At 35.0% G+C, this 14,544-nt stretch overlaps 4 protein-coding genes across 7 annotated transcripts in view; 2 read left to right on the top strand and 2 right to left on the bottom strand.

The window, feature by feature from the left end:
- Positions 1-534: 534 nt before the first annotated feature.
- Positions 535-4,060, top strand: LOC106336598. 3 transcript variants are annotated; one of them, XM_013775465.1, is made up of 8 exons: positions 535-875; positions 1,577-1,694; positions 2,008-2,163; positions 2,249-2,540; positions 2,852-3,011; positions 3,089-3,417; positions 3,510-3,599; positions 3,691-4,060. In XM_013775465.1, exons 2-8 carry the CDS (start codon positions 1,680-1,682, stop codon positions 3,753-3,755), a joined length of 1,107 nt encoding a protein of 368 aa, XP_013630919.1. In that variant the 5' UTR covers positions 535-875; positions 1,577-1,679; the 3' UTR covers positions 3,756-4,060. The 3 variants fall into 3 exon arrangements, with proteins under 3 accessions (XP_013630919.1, XP_013630920.1, XP_013630921.1); XM_013775466.1 differs by lacking the exon at positions 1,577-1,694 and having other exon boundaries at positions 3,691-4,052; XM_013775467.1 differs by lacking the exons at positions 535-875; positions 1,577-1,694 and adding an exon at positions 1,850-1,936 and having other exon boundaries at positions 3,691-4,052.
- A 647-nt stretch (positions 4,061-4,707) lies between these two features.
- LOC106342665 (probable cyclic nucleotide-gated ion channel 3) lies at positions 4,708-8,273 on the top strand. The gene is made up of 8 exons (XM_013781666.1): positions 4,708-4,997; positions 5,143-5,212; positions 5,300-5,819; positions 5,888-6,393; positions 6,588-6,699; positions 6,940-7,176; positions 7,308-7,696; positions 7,841-8,273. The coding sequence occupies exons 2-8, from the start codon at positions 5,175-5,177 to the stop codon at positions 8,148-8,150; spliced, it is 2,112 nt and encodes a 703-aa protein (XP_013637120.1). The 5' UTR covers positions 4,708-4,997; positions 5,143-5,174; the 3' UTR covers positions 8,151-8,273.
- A 74-nt stretch (positions 8,274-8,347) lies between these two features.
- Positions 8,348-10,285, bottom strand: LOC106342667 (mitochondrial inner membrane protein OXA1-like). Of its 2 annotated transcripts, none has more exons than XM_013781667.1 (8): positions 9,732-10,285; positions 9,533-9,623; positions 9,356-9,456; positions 9,191-9,257; positions 9,006-9,113; positions 8,818-8,919; positions 8,675-8,729; positions 8,348-8,597 (listed from the first exon to the last, which is right to left on the bottom strand). In XM_013781667.1, the coding sequence occupies exons 1-8, from the start codon at positions 10,019-10,021 to the stop codon at positions 8,488-8,490; spliced, it is 924 nt and encodes a 307-aa protein (XP_013637121.1). In that variant the 5' UTR covers positions 10,022-10,285; the 3' UTR covers positions 8,348-8,487. The 2 variants fall into 2 exon arrangements, with proteins under 2 accessions (XP_013637121.1, XP_013637122.1); XM_013781668.1 differs by having other exon boundaries at positions 8,350-8,594.
- A 753-nt stretch (positions 10,286-11,038) lies between these two features.
- Positions 11,039-14,544, bottom strand: part of LOC106337795 — a 35,646-nt gene continuing 32,140 nt past the window's right edge. Inside the window, exon 2 of the mRNA XM_013776914.1 lies at positions 11,039-11,190. Within this exon, the coding sequence (XP_013632368.1) occupies positions 11,039-11,190 (152 nt within the window). The remainder of the gene's footprint in view (positions 11,191-14,544) is intronic.

The following is a 14,544-nucleotide window of genomic DNA, read 5'->3' as shown; positions in this document are numbered from 1 at the left end:
TGAGAGTAGTACAGTGGGGGGAGGTCCATGCCATCTCGTAACATCCACCACCTCACCAACAACTTAGCAATTACCTTTCACTAGCTGTTATACATATTACATTTCTTGTACCGTATAAACTTAACTGGAATAGATGCATTTTTAAACATTATAACAAAATAAATAACTTAGATGCATCATTTTATAAAAAACTATCTCGAGTATTGTGAGACACACTGCCTTCTGTGAAGAGTATTGGCTACTTTCAGCGTTACAAACAATAATTTGTTTTCTTATATAATTCATATGCTAATTTACACGGAAAAAAAAATCATAAGCAGCGTTACAACAGTAAATTTATAATTACAATCTCTCTCGCCAGTGAAGCCGAGCCAAGCTACTACTAAGAAGCCGTAATTTTTTCTTCTAGTAATTTTATTTTTTTCACTGACTATTTAAAGCTAGTAAAAAGTTAAAAAGACAATGTAGTAATTAGTGGGTCGTAAGTGGTAACTAATAAAGACTATAAATGAAATTAATTATGGTGAGATTCTCTTTTCCCTTTCTCTCTCGCGGTTCTCTTCTTGTTCTACTGCTTCCCTGCCTCCTTCTTCTCCTTGAGGGTTGTTGAGTTCAGCTTATTATCTGTAATGGCGTAGTAGCGAAACCTCTTGCTATCTCTTGTTCTTTTTATCTTCTTCTCCCTCTCGGAAAAAAAACGCCCAGATCTTTACTTGAAACGAACTTCACCGACTCCTCTTTCAAAATCTGGTTCAGATTTCGTTATATCCTCTCAATCTTCGAGAGAACTTGTTCGTAGTCCCCATAAAAACTCGTCGAGAAAACCTCTGTCGGAAGTGTTACCATTTTGGTTTGAGTTCGGTCTGAAAATTAAGGTGAGGAGAAGACTTCGGTTCTTGTCGGATAATCTTTTGGTCGTGTTTCTTTGTTTATAGACTTGTTGTCTTAGCTATCAAAATAAGGAAAAAAAAAACAAAACTTTTGAGATAGTGAGCAATTCCTGATAGATCTGTTTGGTTTCTTAGATTCGTTGAGCATCATGCTTTTGTCTTTGCAGAAGTGGTAACAATCTACTAGAGTTTTAGATTAGCTGTCTGAATAGTAAAGTTTCGTTTTTTATTAGAGTTGATGATTCCAAAAGCAAGAGACTTTTTTGTTTTTGTGTGTACTTGTAGTTTGAAGCCAATTAGCTGTATGAATTATTTTATTATTTACTTAAGATTCTTTAGTGTGTGGGTATCTAGATTCCTATTAAACAATGCTTAATCACTCACTTTTTTCCATGCTCCTTATCATTAGCAGTTTCAAAGATGCGTTTTTTAATCATTCTTTTATAAGATAACGAATTAACTATGCAGTTTATATCAGTCCAGGTTTATATTTTGCCAAAACCCATTAGAAACATTCGTGCCCAGTTAAAGAGAATAGTTGTTACTGAAGGTTGCGTTGGTGTGCCTAAGTGGCATCTAGATTACTATTAAACAATGTTAAAGAACTCACCTTTTCATGCTTTATTTTTCTAATCATTCTTTTCTTACATGTTGACATTTAACTAAAACAGTTTATGTCAATACAGGTTTTGTATTTTGGTCAAACATACATCAGGAACATGCTTGTCCAGATGGAACATTGTTAAGGAGAATAGTTGTTAGTTACTGAATAGTTTATATTCAACTCTAATGAAGAACGGTCAGGTTCGTCTACAAACTTTTTTCTTCTTCTTGTTATAGTGTTTTCTCTGTCTTACTCTGTTGAAAACTGTGAGATAGTTTTGCAACTTTCTCTATTTTGCTCTTTCCTTTTTTTTTTTGAGATGTTTCCCAATTGAAAGCTTATTTTTATGTCTCTAAACAGTAATAAAATCTCAGGATTAGGTCAATGCTTACATAGATAGGAAGTTGGACCAACATATAAAGAAAGTTGACTGTAATGAAAGGTTGTAGCTAGCTACTTCAGCATTTGTAAACATACTTTGGATTAAGAGAAAGGTTTTATTGGGATTTGCAGAGCACACAGGAGATGCAGTCCTCTACACAAGTTTCACATGAGTCCCAAGGCGAACAGAAGAACAACCAGTCATTAGAAGCTCCTATACAAGACTCTGGTTCTGTCTCTGCCTCAAGTAATGACGGTAGGAAAGTTTCAAGGCAAGATATTGAACTCGTAAGTGAAACTTTGGCTCACCTTCCTTTGCTTATACATATTTGTGTGTGTGTGTGTCTGTTCATGTGATCTTCTTCTTGTGTAGGTCCAAAATTTGATCGAGAGATGTCTTCAGCTGTACATGAACAGAGATGAGGTGGTGAAGACCCTCTTGACCCGTGCAAGAATTGACCCTGGTTTCACAACTTTAGTATGGCAGAAACTGGAAGAAGAGAATGCAGATTTTTTCAGAGCTTATTATATTAGACTGAAACTGAAGAAGCAGATCATTGTGTTTAATCATTTGCTTGAGCACCAGTATCACCTCATGAAGTATCCTGTTCATCCTAAAGTTCCATTGGTCCCAATGCAGAATGGGATTCATCCTATGGCCCCTGGTAAGTCTGACTCACTTCTATCACTCACAAACATCTTTTTATTACTCCTTCTCTCTCTCTTAATGAGAGCCTTTAAGGTTGTTGCACACGAATTAAGATCTGTTTTACTCCTATTTAATATAATTTTTTGTTTGGTTTCATTAATTAGTGAACTAAAAATAAGAGTAAAATTTGGAAAAATTGTTTAAAATATGCATTGGAAATGTAAAACGATAAACAAAATTTAAAAGTTAAAACAACACTTAATATGAAATCGTAGGAGGGAGTATTTGTGTTTCACTGTTATTTAACACTAGAGGTTTGTAGCGCAGTTAACAACATGCCAATGGGATACCCAGTACTACAACATCCTCAAATGCATGTTCCAGGCCATCCTCATATTGATGCAATGGGAATGTCAAGCTGCCACGTGGTTAATGGAGTCCCTGCCCCTGGGAACTTCCAACCAATGAGGATGAACTCAGGGAATGAGTAAGAACCCAAGTTTCCAGTTAGAGATTAACTTAGTCTTAGCAAAGTCTTTTTACTGATTCTTCATTGTTGTGTAGTATGGTGATAGATACAACTGCGGCTGATCCAACTCCTCCAATGATTCCACCAAACAATGGCATGTCATCAGTGTCGGAGATGCCGGTGAGTCCAGCTTCCGTGGCGTCGAGTGGACACTTCCCTTTTGCTGCTTCAGACATGTCAGGGATGGGGATGGACACGTCAGCTCTTGATTCTGCTTTCACATCTGATGTGGGGACTTCAGTTGGGTTGCAGCTTGGACCAGATGGAGGAGCTGGTAATTCCAGAGACAATCTGAGGCCTTTTGATCAGATTCCTTGGAACTTTAGCCTCTCTGATCTCACAGCTGATTTGTCAAATCTTGGAGGTATGTATATGTTCTTTCTATAGAAACATAGTTAATGCAAGTAGCTGTATTGATGTTTAGTGTCTGATTAATGGAGATCTTGTAATTTTCAGACTTAGGGGCGTTAGGAAACTATCCTGGTTCCCCATTTCTTCCATCTGATTCAGAGATTTTACTTGATTCTCCGGAACAAGAGGACATAGGTAATAACACATCAAATCTAAATATGTTTCTTTCATTTTATATGATCATTCACTAACCAATCTTGTTCGTTTCCCCCACTGTATTGTGTAGAGGAGTTCTTTGTGGATTCGATCCCAGGGCCTTCATGTCCTCAGTCAGATGAAGACAAGCCTTAGTTACTGTAATCTCAAGTCTTAATCAAGCCATGATATCTGATCAACAGGAAGCAACCAACCAAGGAAGGTGTTACTGGTTCATGGCGTTTCAAGCATATTATAGAAAACCTCCAAAAATGAATCATAGGGGTTTCATGATCTCTGTTGAAGGCTAATAAATTAGACTAAAAGATTAATTGGTTAGTAGTGGTCAGCTTTTTAAGTTGTATTTGCACCTTTTTTTATTTTGAGAATGAGTAAGCATTGTAGAGACTAGAGACCAATATCATTGTATAATATTAATATGTCACAGTTATCTATCTCAATTTCCTCCATTTTCCTGTGGACCGTTCATAATGCAATTTAGTATGCAACTACGCATCACTGAGTATCTCATCTCTTTCCTCTTTACTAGTTTTGTTTTTTTTAGAGGAGAAAATGACGTCTTACTTACCCCAAAAAAGATTGAAAAGTCTCCTCAAGTGTACTAAACCTCAAACCCTGAGGTTTTAAAATAATTGATTCTTTCTTGGAATATATGTATAGACTAAACTAATCAACGTCTGTGGCTTCAAGAATTCAGATACAGTGTTCATAAAATTAATCCCACGACCAAGACTGAAAATGCATAACAAAAATATCCACAGAATGCAATAAACAAAATAGAAAATTAGAGTACTACTATAGTCATTCTTCATCATGGCTCATGAGTGTGTGTTGTACGTCCAGAAATGATGAGTTGGTGTGTGTACAACATCCAAACAATAACTACGTAAATAATGATCATACTATATATAGATATGATATTAATTTGCTCTAGAAGTAGGAATACCCTTATTCGTCTCAAGAAAAAGCCAATTTGGAATTGTTTTGTTATTTTTTTATTTTTGTTTTTGGGGGTTGACTGACTGAGTCTTCGTCAAAAGTCATCTCATCTTTTCATTTTCCTACATTTATTACTATTATATACCTCTGTCATTTCTGTGTTCGACATCCAGACTCGTATCTTCATCATCTCTTTAGTTTTCAAACAATGTATAACTCTGCATAAACTCAAACTAGTACTACTATATCATCATCACCTCGACTAAATTAGAACATCATTATCCTTCAACCCCTTCTCTTTACTTCCTTCCATTTCAGGAAATAGATGTAATCCTTCTTCCTTTTTTAATATTTCTGTCGGCTAATCTTTAAGATCATCCTCCAAGAACCACATCAATTTGGTGAATAAACACTATAGATCCCTCCTCTTAAATCAAGGTTTGCTTGCTTCTGTCTTGGAGTTTCTTTCTTTTGGTCAAATTACTCTGTTTATTTTACTGGGTCTTTATTAGTTACTGGAGTTTCAAAACGGGGTAATAATCAAAGAAAAATGGATAATATTTTTTTATTTTTATTTTCACAGGTTTGAGAATCTTTTGAAGAAGACAAGAGTAGATGGAGATGATGAATCTCAAAAGAAACACGTTTGTAAAGTATGTATCAGTTGGATTTGTTGTTAGTCTTGTTAATTAAGAGTTAATATGTAGTAATCTTGATTTAATTTTTTTTTTCTGTAACAGGTTTACTGAAAATGAAGATTCTTGGAACAGACCTTCAGTAACTTCTGTTATTAAAAAAACAGTTAGACGTAGTTTTGAGAAAGGCTCAGAGAAGATCAGAAACTTTAAGCAGCAGCCATTAACGTTTCATTCTCAAAAGAAGAATGAGAACAAGAAAAAGATAATACGAGTGATGAACCCTAACGACTCTTATCTTCAAAACTGGAACAAGATTTTCTTGCTCCTTTGTGTTGTAGCGTTAGCATTTGATCCTCTGTTTTTCTTCATCCCCGTGGTGGATCCAGGCAGATTCTGTCTTAAACTAGACAAGAAACTCGAGGCAGTGGCTTGTGTTTTCCGCACTTTCATCGACGCTTTCTATGTGGTTCACATGTTGTTTCAGTTTAATACTGGCTTCATTGCTCCTTCTTCTCGTGGTTTTGGAAGAGGAGAGCTTGTTCAGAGTTATAAAAAAATCGCTGTGAGATACCTCAAGTCATACTTTATAATCGATGTTCTTTCTATTCTCCCTATTCCTCAGGTACAGCTACTTTCTCAAATCTTACTTCAAGATGTTGGTTGAATCTAAAACTTTCATTGCTTTTATAGGTAGTTGTTCTAGCTGTTGTTCCATCGATGGGTCGACCTGCGTCACTGGTAACAAAAGAGCTACTGAAATGGGTAATATTTTGTCAGTATGTTCCAAGGATTGCACGAATCTATCCGCTTTTTAAAGAAGTAACAAGAACGTCCGGTTTGGTAACTGAGACTGCATGGGCTGGAGCTGCTCTAAACCTATTCCTCTACATGTTAGCTAGCCATGTCTTTGGATCTTTTTGGTACTTGATATCGATTGAAAGGAAAGATAGATGTTGGCGTGAAACATGTGCTAAGATAAAAGGTTGCATTCATGCGTACTTATACTGTTCGGGTGGGGAAGACAATAGCCAGTATTTAATAGGTTCTTGCCCGTTGATGGACCCAGAGGAGATTAAAAACTCGACTGTTTTCAACTTCGGTATATTCGCTGAGGCATTGCAGTCTGGAGTCGTGGAGTCAATGGACTTCCCTAAGAAGTTTTTCTATTGTTTCTGGTGGGGTCTTCGCAACCTTAGGTTTGTAACACTTATACTCTCATCTACGTTTCTCTCTAGTGAATTTCATAACGTTATAATAACGACATTGTAGACTAGAATATATATGCACTTTTTTGTTTTACAAGCAAAAGTTGGTCCTGCTATAGGTATGTGCTAACAACTTCTTAGTGTTACTCATAGATATACAAATCTTGTTTCTCTTTTGTGAATAGTGCTCTGGGCCAAAACTTGAAGACAAGTGCCTTTGAAGGAGAGATCATTTTCGCGGTCATCATTTGTATCTCTGGACTAGTTTTGTTTGCTCTTCTCATAGGAAACATGCAGGTAACTCTTCTTTGAGCATCAAGCAAAACATTTTTTTTGTGGACTACCCATTTATTAAGGTTTGGAGGGAAATAGAGTTGTTTCGAAAAATAACTCTAATTCTATCAGACCATGTCTGATTAACATGAGAAAATTTTACACATCTTGCTCTTGTCTTTTTGGTTAAGGAGTCAGCAGAGACATCAAGCAATGAAACAGTGAATTAATATTCTAAAAATGTTTTCTTAAATTTTTTTGTAGAAATATTTGCAATCAACTACGGTAAGAGTTGAGGAAATGAGGGTGAAAAGGAGAGATGCAGAGCAATGGATGTCTCACCGTATGTTACCAGACGATCTGAGAAAACGTGTACGTAAATACGAACAGTATAAATGGCAAGAAACCAGAGGAGTTGAGGAAGAAGTTCTTCTCTCCAGTCTTCCAAAAGATCTCAGAAAGGACATTAAACGCCATCTTTGCTTGAATATGCTCAAAACGGTAAACATATAAACCTTAATTGGTTCACGTTGTGAGAATATAAGCTTCTATATCAGGAGTTTTGAGGAGCCATGAATACTATATAATAGATTTGGACCAATCCACTTATGGCCAACTTCTTTTATTTTCAGGTGCCGTGGTTTAAAGCTATGGATGATCGGTTACTAGACGCACTTTGTGCACGTTTGAAACCGGCTCTCTACACGGAGAACAGTTACATTGTGCGTGAAGGTGAACCACTTGAGGATATGGTGTTTATAATGAGAGGAAAGTTAACTAGCACAACCACTTATGGCGGCAAAAGCGGATTCTTCAATTCGGTTAGCTTGGGTGTTGGTCAATTCTGTGGAGATCTTCTCACATGGGCACTAGATCCAAACACTTCTCACTTCCCTATCTCTACTAGCACCGTTCAAGCTCAGACAGAAGTCGAAGGCTTTGTTCTCTCAGCTGATGATCTCAAATTTGTTGCTACTCAGTATCGTCGCATCAATAGCAAGCAACTACGGCACATGTTCAGGCAAGACTTCCCTATTCAAAAAAGCAACCTAACCCTAAATATTTTTTAACCTACCTTGTAACTTGTTTGTCAAGTTTAGTTCAATGTATCCCCTAAATAACTCTTGTTGTCTTTTGGGCAATGATTTTTTTCTTCTTTTACCAGGTATCACTCAGTGCAGTGGCGAACATGGGCAGCATGTTTTATACAAGCAGCATGGAAGAGATATTGTAGAAAGAAGCTCTCAAGGGCTTTACGTGAAGAAGAAGAAAGACTAGAAAATACTCTTCAGACCGATGATTCAGGAGGCAATAAACTTAACTTAGGTGCTGCGATTTATGCGTCTAGGTTTGCTTCTCATGCTCTGAGGAATGTAAGGGCGAATGCAGCAGCACGCAACTCTATGCTTCCTCATATGCTATCTTTATTGCCTCAGAAACCAGCTGATCCTGAGTTTCCTATGGATGAAACCTAATCTTGTGTACATATAGAAATAAAGAATGTCCGTAGTGATTTCAAATAATTACGTAAACAGTTTTTTTTTTTTAATTGTGCCCACAAAGCATTTATTAGCAAATGGTCCATTTAATTTGTTATCTATGTTTTTGTTAGCATTTAGGGCTCAATATATATTGTGTTGGCATAGACAAGAACCATGCATGGAAAACTGGATAGATTGCTGTTTTAAAGTCAAGTCTGCACCAAGAGATAGGTTCAGAATATATAAAAAAAGTTGTACATGAATACAGAGTAGTCAAGTAGCTTTGATTTGAAGCCTAAGGCAGAGAAACCGTGTGAGAGCAAAAGAAGATTCAGTTCTTGTCTTTCTTCTTCACCACGTCAATAAACTCCCTCATAACACTTATCACTCTCGCCATTATCCTTTTGCTCAGCTTTGCTATCTGCTTAGATCTACACACTACTTGAGTAAAAAGGAAAAGAGTTTAGTGTTTTAGACTGAACAAGAAAAGCAGTTTGAGAAAGAGAAGATGGACTTACTCCAGGTTAATGTGCATAGAGAGATTTTATATGTGATCACGTAAAAGTACACTGCCTGCCAAAAAAAAAAACATAAAACTGAGACTAGCCACATGATTCAAGACAAATGGTAAAAGATCAAAGCTCTGATAGCATAGCAATACCGGTTCATATTTATATGCAGCTTGGACCACAATGAAGACAATGCAATACAAAGGGAGTTCCTTCATTCTGGATAAATTTTTTGTCAGGCTTATGGTGGGGACCTATCAAAAAACGGACATGTCAAAGTTGGCTTGGATTATGTTTCAGTCAAACCATATGTATGTTTCTCACAGTTTGCCTTTCAGACCTTAGATGTGAACCAGAAAGTTAAGCCTGTCATTAGAGGTAACATGTAGAAACTGTCTAGAGTTGAAAGATCAGTGAACCCTGGGATTTTCTTAGCCATGGTATTGATCTGTTTTAAAAGATAGACAGTGAGTTACTAGACAAGAGTGAAAATATGTACAAAAAATCATTTTCTTTTCTTTTTACCCCATTGATGAAGATGAGTAGATTAAGAAGGCTTAGTGGCAGATAAGACTTGTAACATTCTCCAAATCTGATGTAAATAATTGAACCACAAGAGAGAGAAAGTCAAAGAGAAACATTCATTATTTTGAGACATAAGACAACACACTGTTGTGTAAGGAAACTCACTTATGTGTACACTCTGCTTCCCATTTTTTATGTTTAGACAGAGATTTAGGATCACATGTCTGCATCACTCTCCTCGCTTTCTGAATGCTCATACGCAAAATCTAATTTACGAAAGAATTGTGTAAAGGTTTCAAAAGCAAAAAATGAGAAAGCAAGCACACAAGTAAAGAAACTAACTTTTAACTCCCAAACTTGTCTTTGAATCCGCATACAGACTGGCCACATGAGTCCACTCGCCAGTAAAGCCGTAAGAACAACGGACATCGACCTATATATACATACAAGAGTAGTGACCAAACCAAACCAAACCACTGTAAGTAAATCATCAAACAGTAACAAACATAAAAACCAACCAAATATAGTCAAATAGAGATACCAGTTGCAGCCGGTAAGGTCATGGATTCCATTAATCACATAATGCACGCAGTTCAGAGGGGAGTATAAGCTTTCGAATGCAGCACTACATCCATCTATAGTAGTGGACATTGCTTCCACAGACTTCTTAGGGACAAGTCCCTCAACAATATCTCCTAAGGCATCTACGCTCCATTCTTCTGGTTTGCTGGATGAAGAGATGTGTCTACATAGCAATACTCCAGGAGAACATACTGGTTGAGCAAAAGACATTTTCTTTCTATCTTTAAAGAAAACTTGCCTATGAAGCATAGGAACCAGAAGACTTGATTCCGTTAAACTGGGTTCAGTATAATCTTTGATATGGTGAAGAACAAGAGGGGGGGCTTGTGGAGGAGATCTTGCTGAACCATTTTGGTGAAAGATTTCTCCTTGAGAAGCTACGAAGAGCACAAGCCATTTCTAGAACGGCGAGGTGGTGATTCTTACACGAACAGTAGAAGCAAAATGTCTCTCATCTAAGCAAGATCTAGACAGAACAGAGAGAGATGGAGATGTATATTGATTAAGGTAAGGAGCTTAATATTAAAAACCTAAGTTCCCTCAAAAAACGAGACAAAGAGACACATCATTTATAGCTTCCATTGGTTAAAGTAATGAGCTTCAACCAGATTTGTTTCAACTAAACTAGAGGGACAGGACAAGCCCGCATGTTTCACAAACTTGTAACTCTACGAACTCTGCTTTCCGCCAAGTTTGTAAAGTAGTTGCCGTTTTTAGGTAGTTATGACTATTTGTATAATGCATGAGCACTTTAGTTGGGCAATAAAGCCCAATACTAAGGCCCACTAAACGAAGCTTGTATGCTTATAGCTGATACGGTGCGTTTTAGATAGCTCCGGCTGTCAGGCAGAGAGAAATGCCAAGTCTCTCTCCCTCTGGCCTTTGTTATGTTCATATAGAAGTAAAGAATGTCTATCCTTGGAGCCAAGTTCTGCCTTCCAAAGTGATTTCAAATAATTGTGTAACATTTTGCACATGGTCCATTTAATTTGTTAACAATATTTTTTTTCTTTAGCTTTTAGGGCTCCATTTTTTAATAAACAAATATTGCAAAACAAGGCCCCAATATATAGTGTTGACATAGACAAGAACCATGCATGGAAATCTAGAGAGGCTGCTGTTTTAAAGTCAAGTCTTCACTAAGAGATAGGTTCAGAAACTAAAAACAGGTACCATAAGTTGTAATATGAATACATAGAGTATTCAAGTAGCTTTTATTTGAAGACTGAAAAGGCAGAAAGGCCGTGTAAGAGAGCAAAAGAAGATTCATTTGTTGTCTTTCTTCTTCACCACGTCAATTGTTGTCATAGCACTTATCACTCTCGCCATGATCCTTTGCTGCTCAGAGGCCGTTACTGCAGGATCATATGGCATCCCCAATGCCTTTCTCAACTTTGCGACCTGCTTATCTCTACAAGCTATTTGAGTGCAAAGAAAAGAGTCTAGTGTTTTAGATTGAACAAGAAAGACAGTGTGAGAAAGAGAAGAGAAGAGGGACTTACACATGGATAATATGTATAGAGATATTCTATCCGTAATCAAGTAAATGTAGACTGCCTGCAAAAAACCAAATAACATAAAACTGAGACGCACCACAGGATTCAAGGCAATGGTAAAAGACCAAGGCTCTGAGATCATAGCATTACCGGTTCATATTTAAATGCAGCTTGGACCACAATGAAGAAAATGCAAAACCAAGGGAGATCCTTCATTCAGGATAAAATATTTGTCCAGCTTATGGCGGTGGCCTATCAAAAACATGTCAAAATTAAAACAACACTAAAGATCATAAGCTTCAGCATATAGAGCGTTTACCAAAAAATTCAATATTTTCGTAGGGGTTAGTTAACACATAGATTTTGAGAAAAATTCAAAAATATGAAAATACTGTTTTAATGCATAGTTTCATCATTCACTAACATATGATGAAGTTCAAAAAGGTTTGGAATTTTTGTTGTCTTGGTTTCTCAAGAAAATAACGATTTTATATTGGTTAGCCCACCAATTTAGGGAGTATTATGAAGTTTTACTAAATTAATTGACAAAAAATTAAAACGATGCCCATGTACCATGAAAAATGTTTAATATACATTAATACAAATGTAGAATATGTTTAGAAGTTTTAAAACAACACTAAAGATTATAGGCTTCAGTATATAGAGCATACACCGAAAAATACAATATTTTCGTAGAGACACATAGATTTTGAGAAAAATTCAAAATTACGAAAATACTGTTTTAATGCATAGTTGCATCCTTCACTAACATTTTGTGAAGGTCAAAGAGGTTTGGAACTTTTGTTGTCTCCGTTTCTCTAGAAAATAACGATTTTATAGTGGTTAGTCCACTAATTTTGGGAGTATTATGAAGTTTTACTAAATTAATTGATAAAAAATTAAAACGATGGTCATGTACAATGAAAGAGAGTTTAATATACATTAATACAAATATATGATTTTTTTATAAGTTTTAAAACAACACTAAAGATCATAGGCTTCAGTATGTAAAGCATTTACTGAAAAATTCAATATTTCGTAGGGGTTAAACACATAGATTTTGAGAAAATATAAAATATATGAAAATTCTGTTTTAATGCATAGTTGCATCCTTCACTAACATATGATGAAGGTCAAAGAAGTTTCGAACATTTGTTGTCTCCGTTTTTCTAGAGAATAATGATTTTATAGTGGTTAGTCTACCAATTTAGAGAGTATTATGAAGTTTTACTAAATTAATTGACAAAAAATTAAAACTATGCCCATGTAACATGAAAGAGAGTTTAATATACATTAATACAAATGTAGAATGTGTTTAGAAATTTTAAAACAATACTAAAGATTATAAGCTTCAGTATATAGAGCATTTACCAAAAAATTCAATATTTTCATAGGGGGATTACACATAGATTTTGGGAAAAATTCAAAAATATGAAAATACTGTTTTAATGCATAGTTTCATCTTTCACTAACATATGATGAAGTTCAAAGATGTTTGGAACTTTTGTTATCTCCGTTTTACTAGAAAATATCGATTTTATAGTGGTTAATCTACCAATTTAGGAAGTATTATGAAGTTTTACTAAATTGACTGAGAAAAAATTAAAACGATGCCAATGTACCATGAAAGAGAGTTTAATATATATTAATAAAAATGTAGAATGTGTTTAGAAATTAAAAAAACATTAAAGATCATAAGCCTCCGTATATAGAGCATTTACCGAAAAATTCAATATTTCCGTAGGGGTTAAACACATAGATTTTGAGAAAAATTCAAAAATATGAAAATACTGTTTTAATGCATAGTTGCATCTTTCACTATCCTATGATGAAGGTCAAAGAGGTTTGGAAATTTTGTTGTCTCCGTTTCTCAAGAAAATAGCGATTTTATAGTGGTTTGTCCACCAATTTACGAAGTATTATGAAGTTTTACTAAATTAATTGACAAAAAATTAAAAAAATGCTCATGTACCATGAAATGGAGTTTAATATACATTAATACAAATATATAATCTGTTTAGAAATTTTAAAACAACACTAAAGATCATAGGCTTCAGTATGTAGAGCATTTACCGAAAAATTCAATATTTTCGTAAGGGTTAACACCTAGATTTTGAGATAATTTCAAAAATATGAAAATACTATTTTAATGCATAGTTGCATCCTTCACTAACATATGATTAAGGTCAAAAAGGTTTGGAACTTTTGTTATCTCCGTTTCCCTAGAAAAAACGATTTTATAGTGGTTTATCCACAAATTTAGGGAGTATTATGAAGTTTTACTAAATTATTTGACAAAAAATTAAAACGATGTCCATGTACTATGAAAAAGAGTTTAATATACATTAATACAAATGTAGAATGTGTTTAGAAATTTTAAAACAACACTAAAGATCATAGGCTTCAGTATATAGAGCATTTACCCAAAAAAGCTATATTTTCGTAGGCGTTGTTAACACATAGAGTTTGAGAAAAATTCAAAAATATGAAAATACTGTTTAATACATAGTTGCATCCTTCACTAACATATGATGAAGGTAAAAGAGGTTTGGAACTTTTGTTGTCTCCGTTTCTCAAGGAAATAGCGATTTTATAGTGGTTAGTCCACCAATTTAGGGAGTATTATGAAGTTTTACTAAATTAATTGACAAAAAATTAAAAAGATGCCCATGTACAATGAAAGAGAGTTTAATATACATTAATAAAAATGTAGAATTTGTTTTGAAATTTTAAAACGACACTAAAGATCATAGGCTTCAGTCTATAGGACATTTACCGAAAAATCAATATTTTCGAGAAAAATTCTACACATATGAAAATAGCGATTTTGAGAAAAATTCAAAAATATAAAAATATTGCTTTAATGCATAGTTGCATATGTAGTGTCCCTGATCCTAGATAGGATCGAGCAGGACGAGCCATGGTGAGAGGAGATGCACCAGCCAGGTCATCAGACCTAAAGACAAGCGTATCATGGCTCAACTATGCATTAAAACATAATTTTCATATTTTTGTGGTTACAACTATGTTAGTGAAGGATGCAACTATGCATTAATTTTCATATCTTTGCCCTTCATCATATGTTAGTGAAGGATGCAACTATGCATTAAAACATAATTTTCATATTTTTGATTTTTTTTCAAAATCTATGTGTTAACCCCTACGAAAATATTGAAGCTTTCGGTAAATACTCTATATACTGAAGTCTATGATCTTTAGTGTTGTTTTAAAATTTCTAAACATATTCTACATTTGTATTAATGTATATTAAACTCT

This window comes from Brassica oleracea, chromosome C4 (genome assembly GCF_000695525.1).
Source record: "Brassica oleracea var. oleracea cultivar TO1000 chromosome C4, BOL, whole genome shotgun sequence".
NCBI lineage: Eukaryota > Viridiplantae > Streptophyta > Magnoliopsida > Brassicales > Brassicaceae > Brassica > Brassica oleracea.
This window is presented reverse-complemented; position numbering and strand designations above follow the sequence as displayed.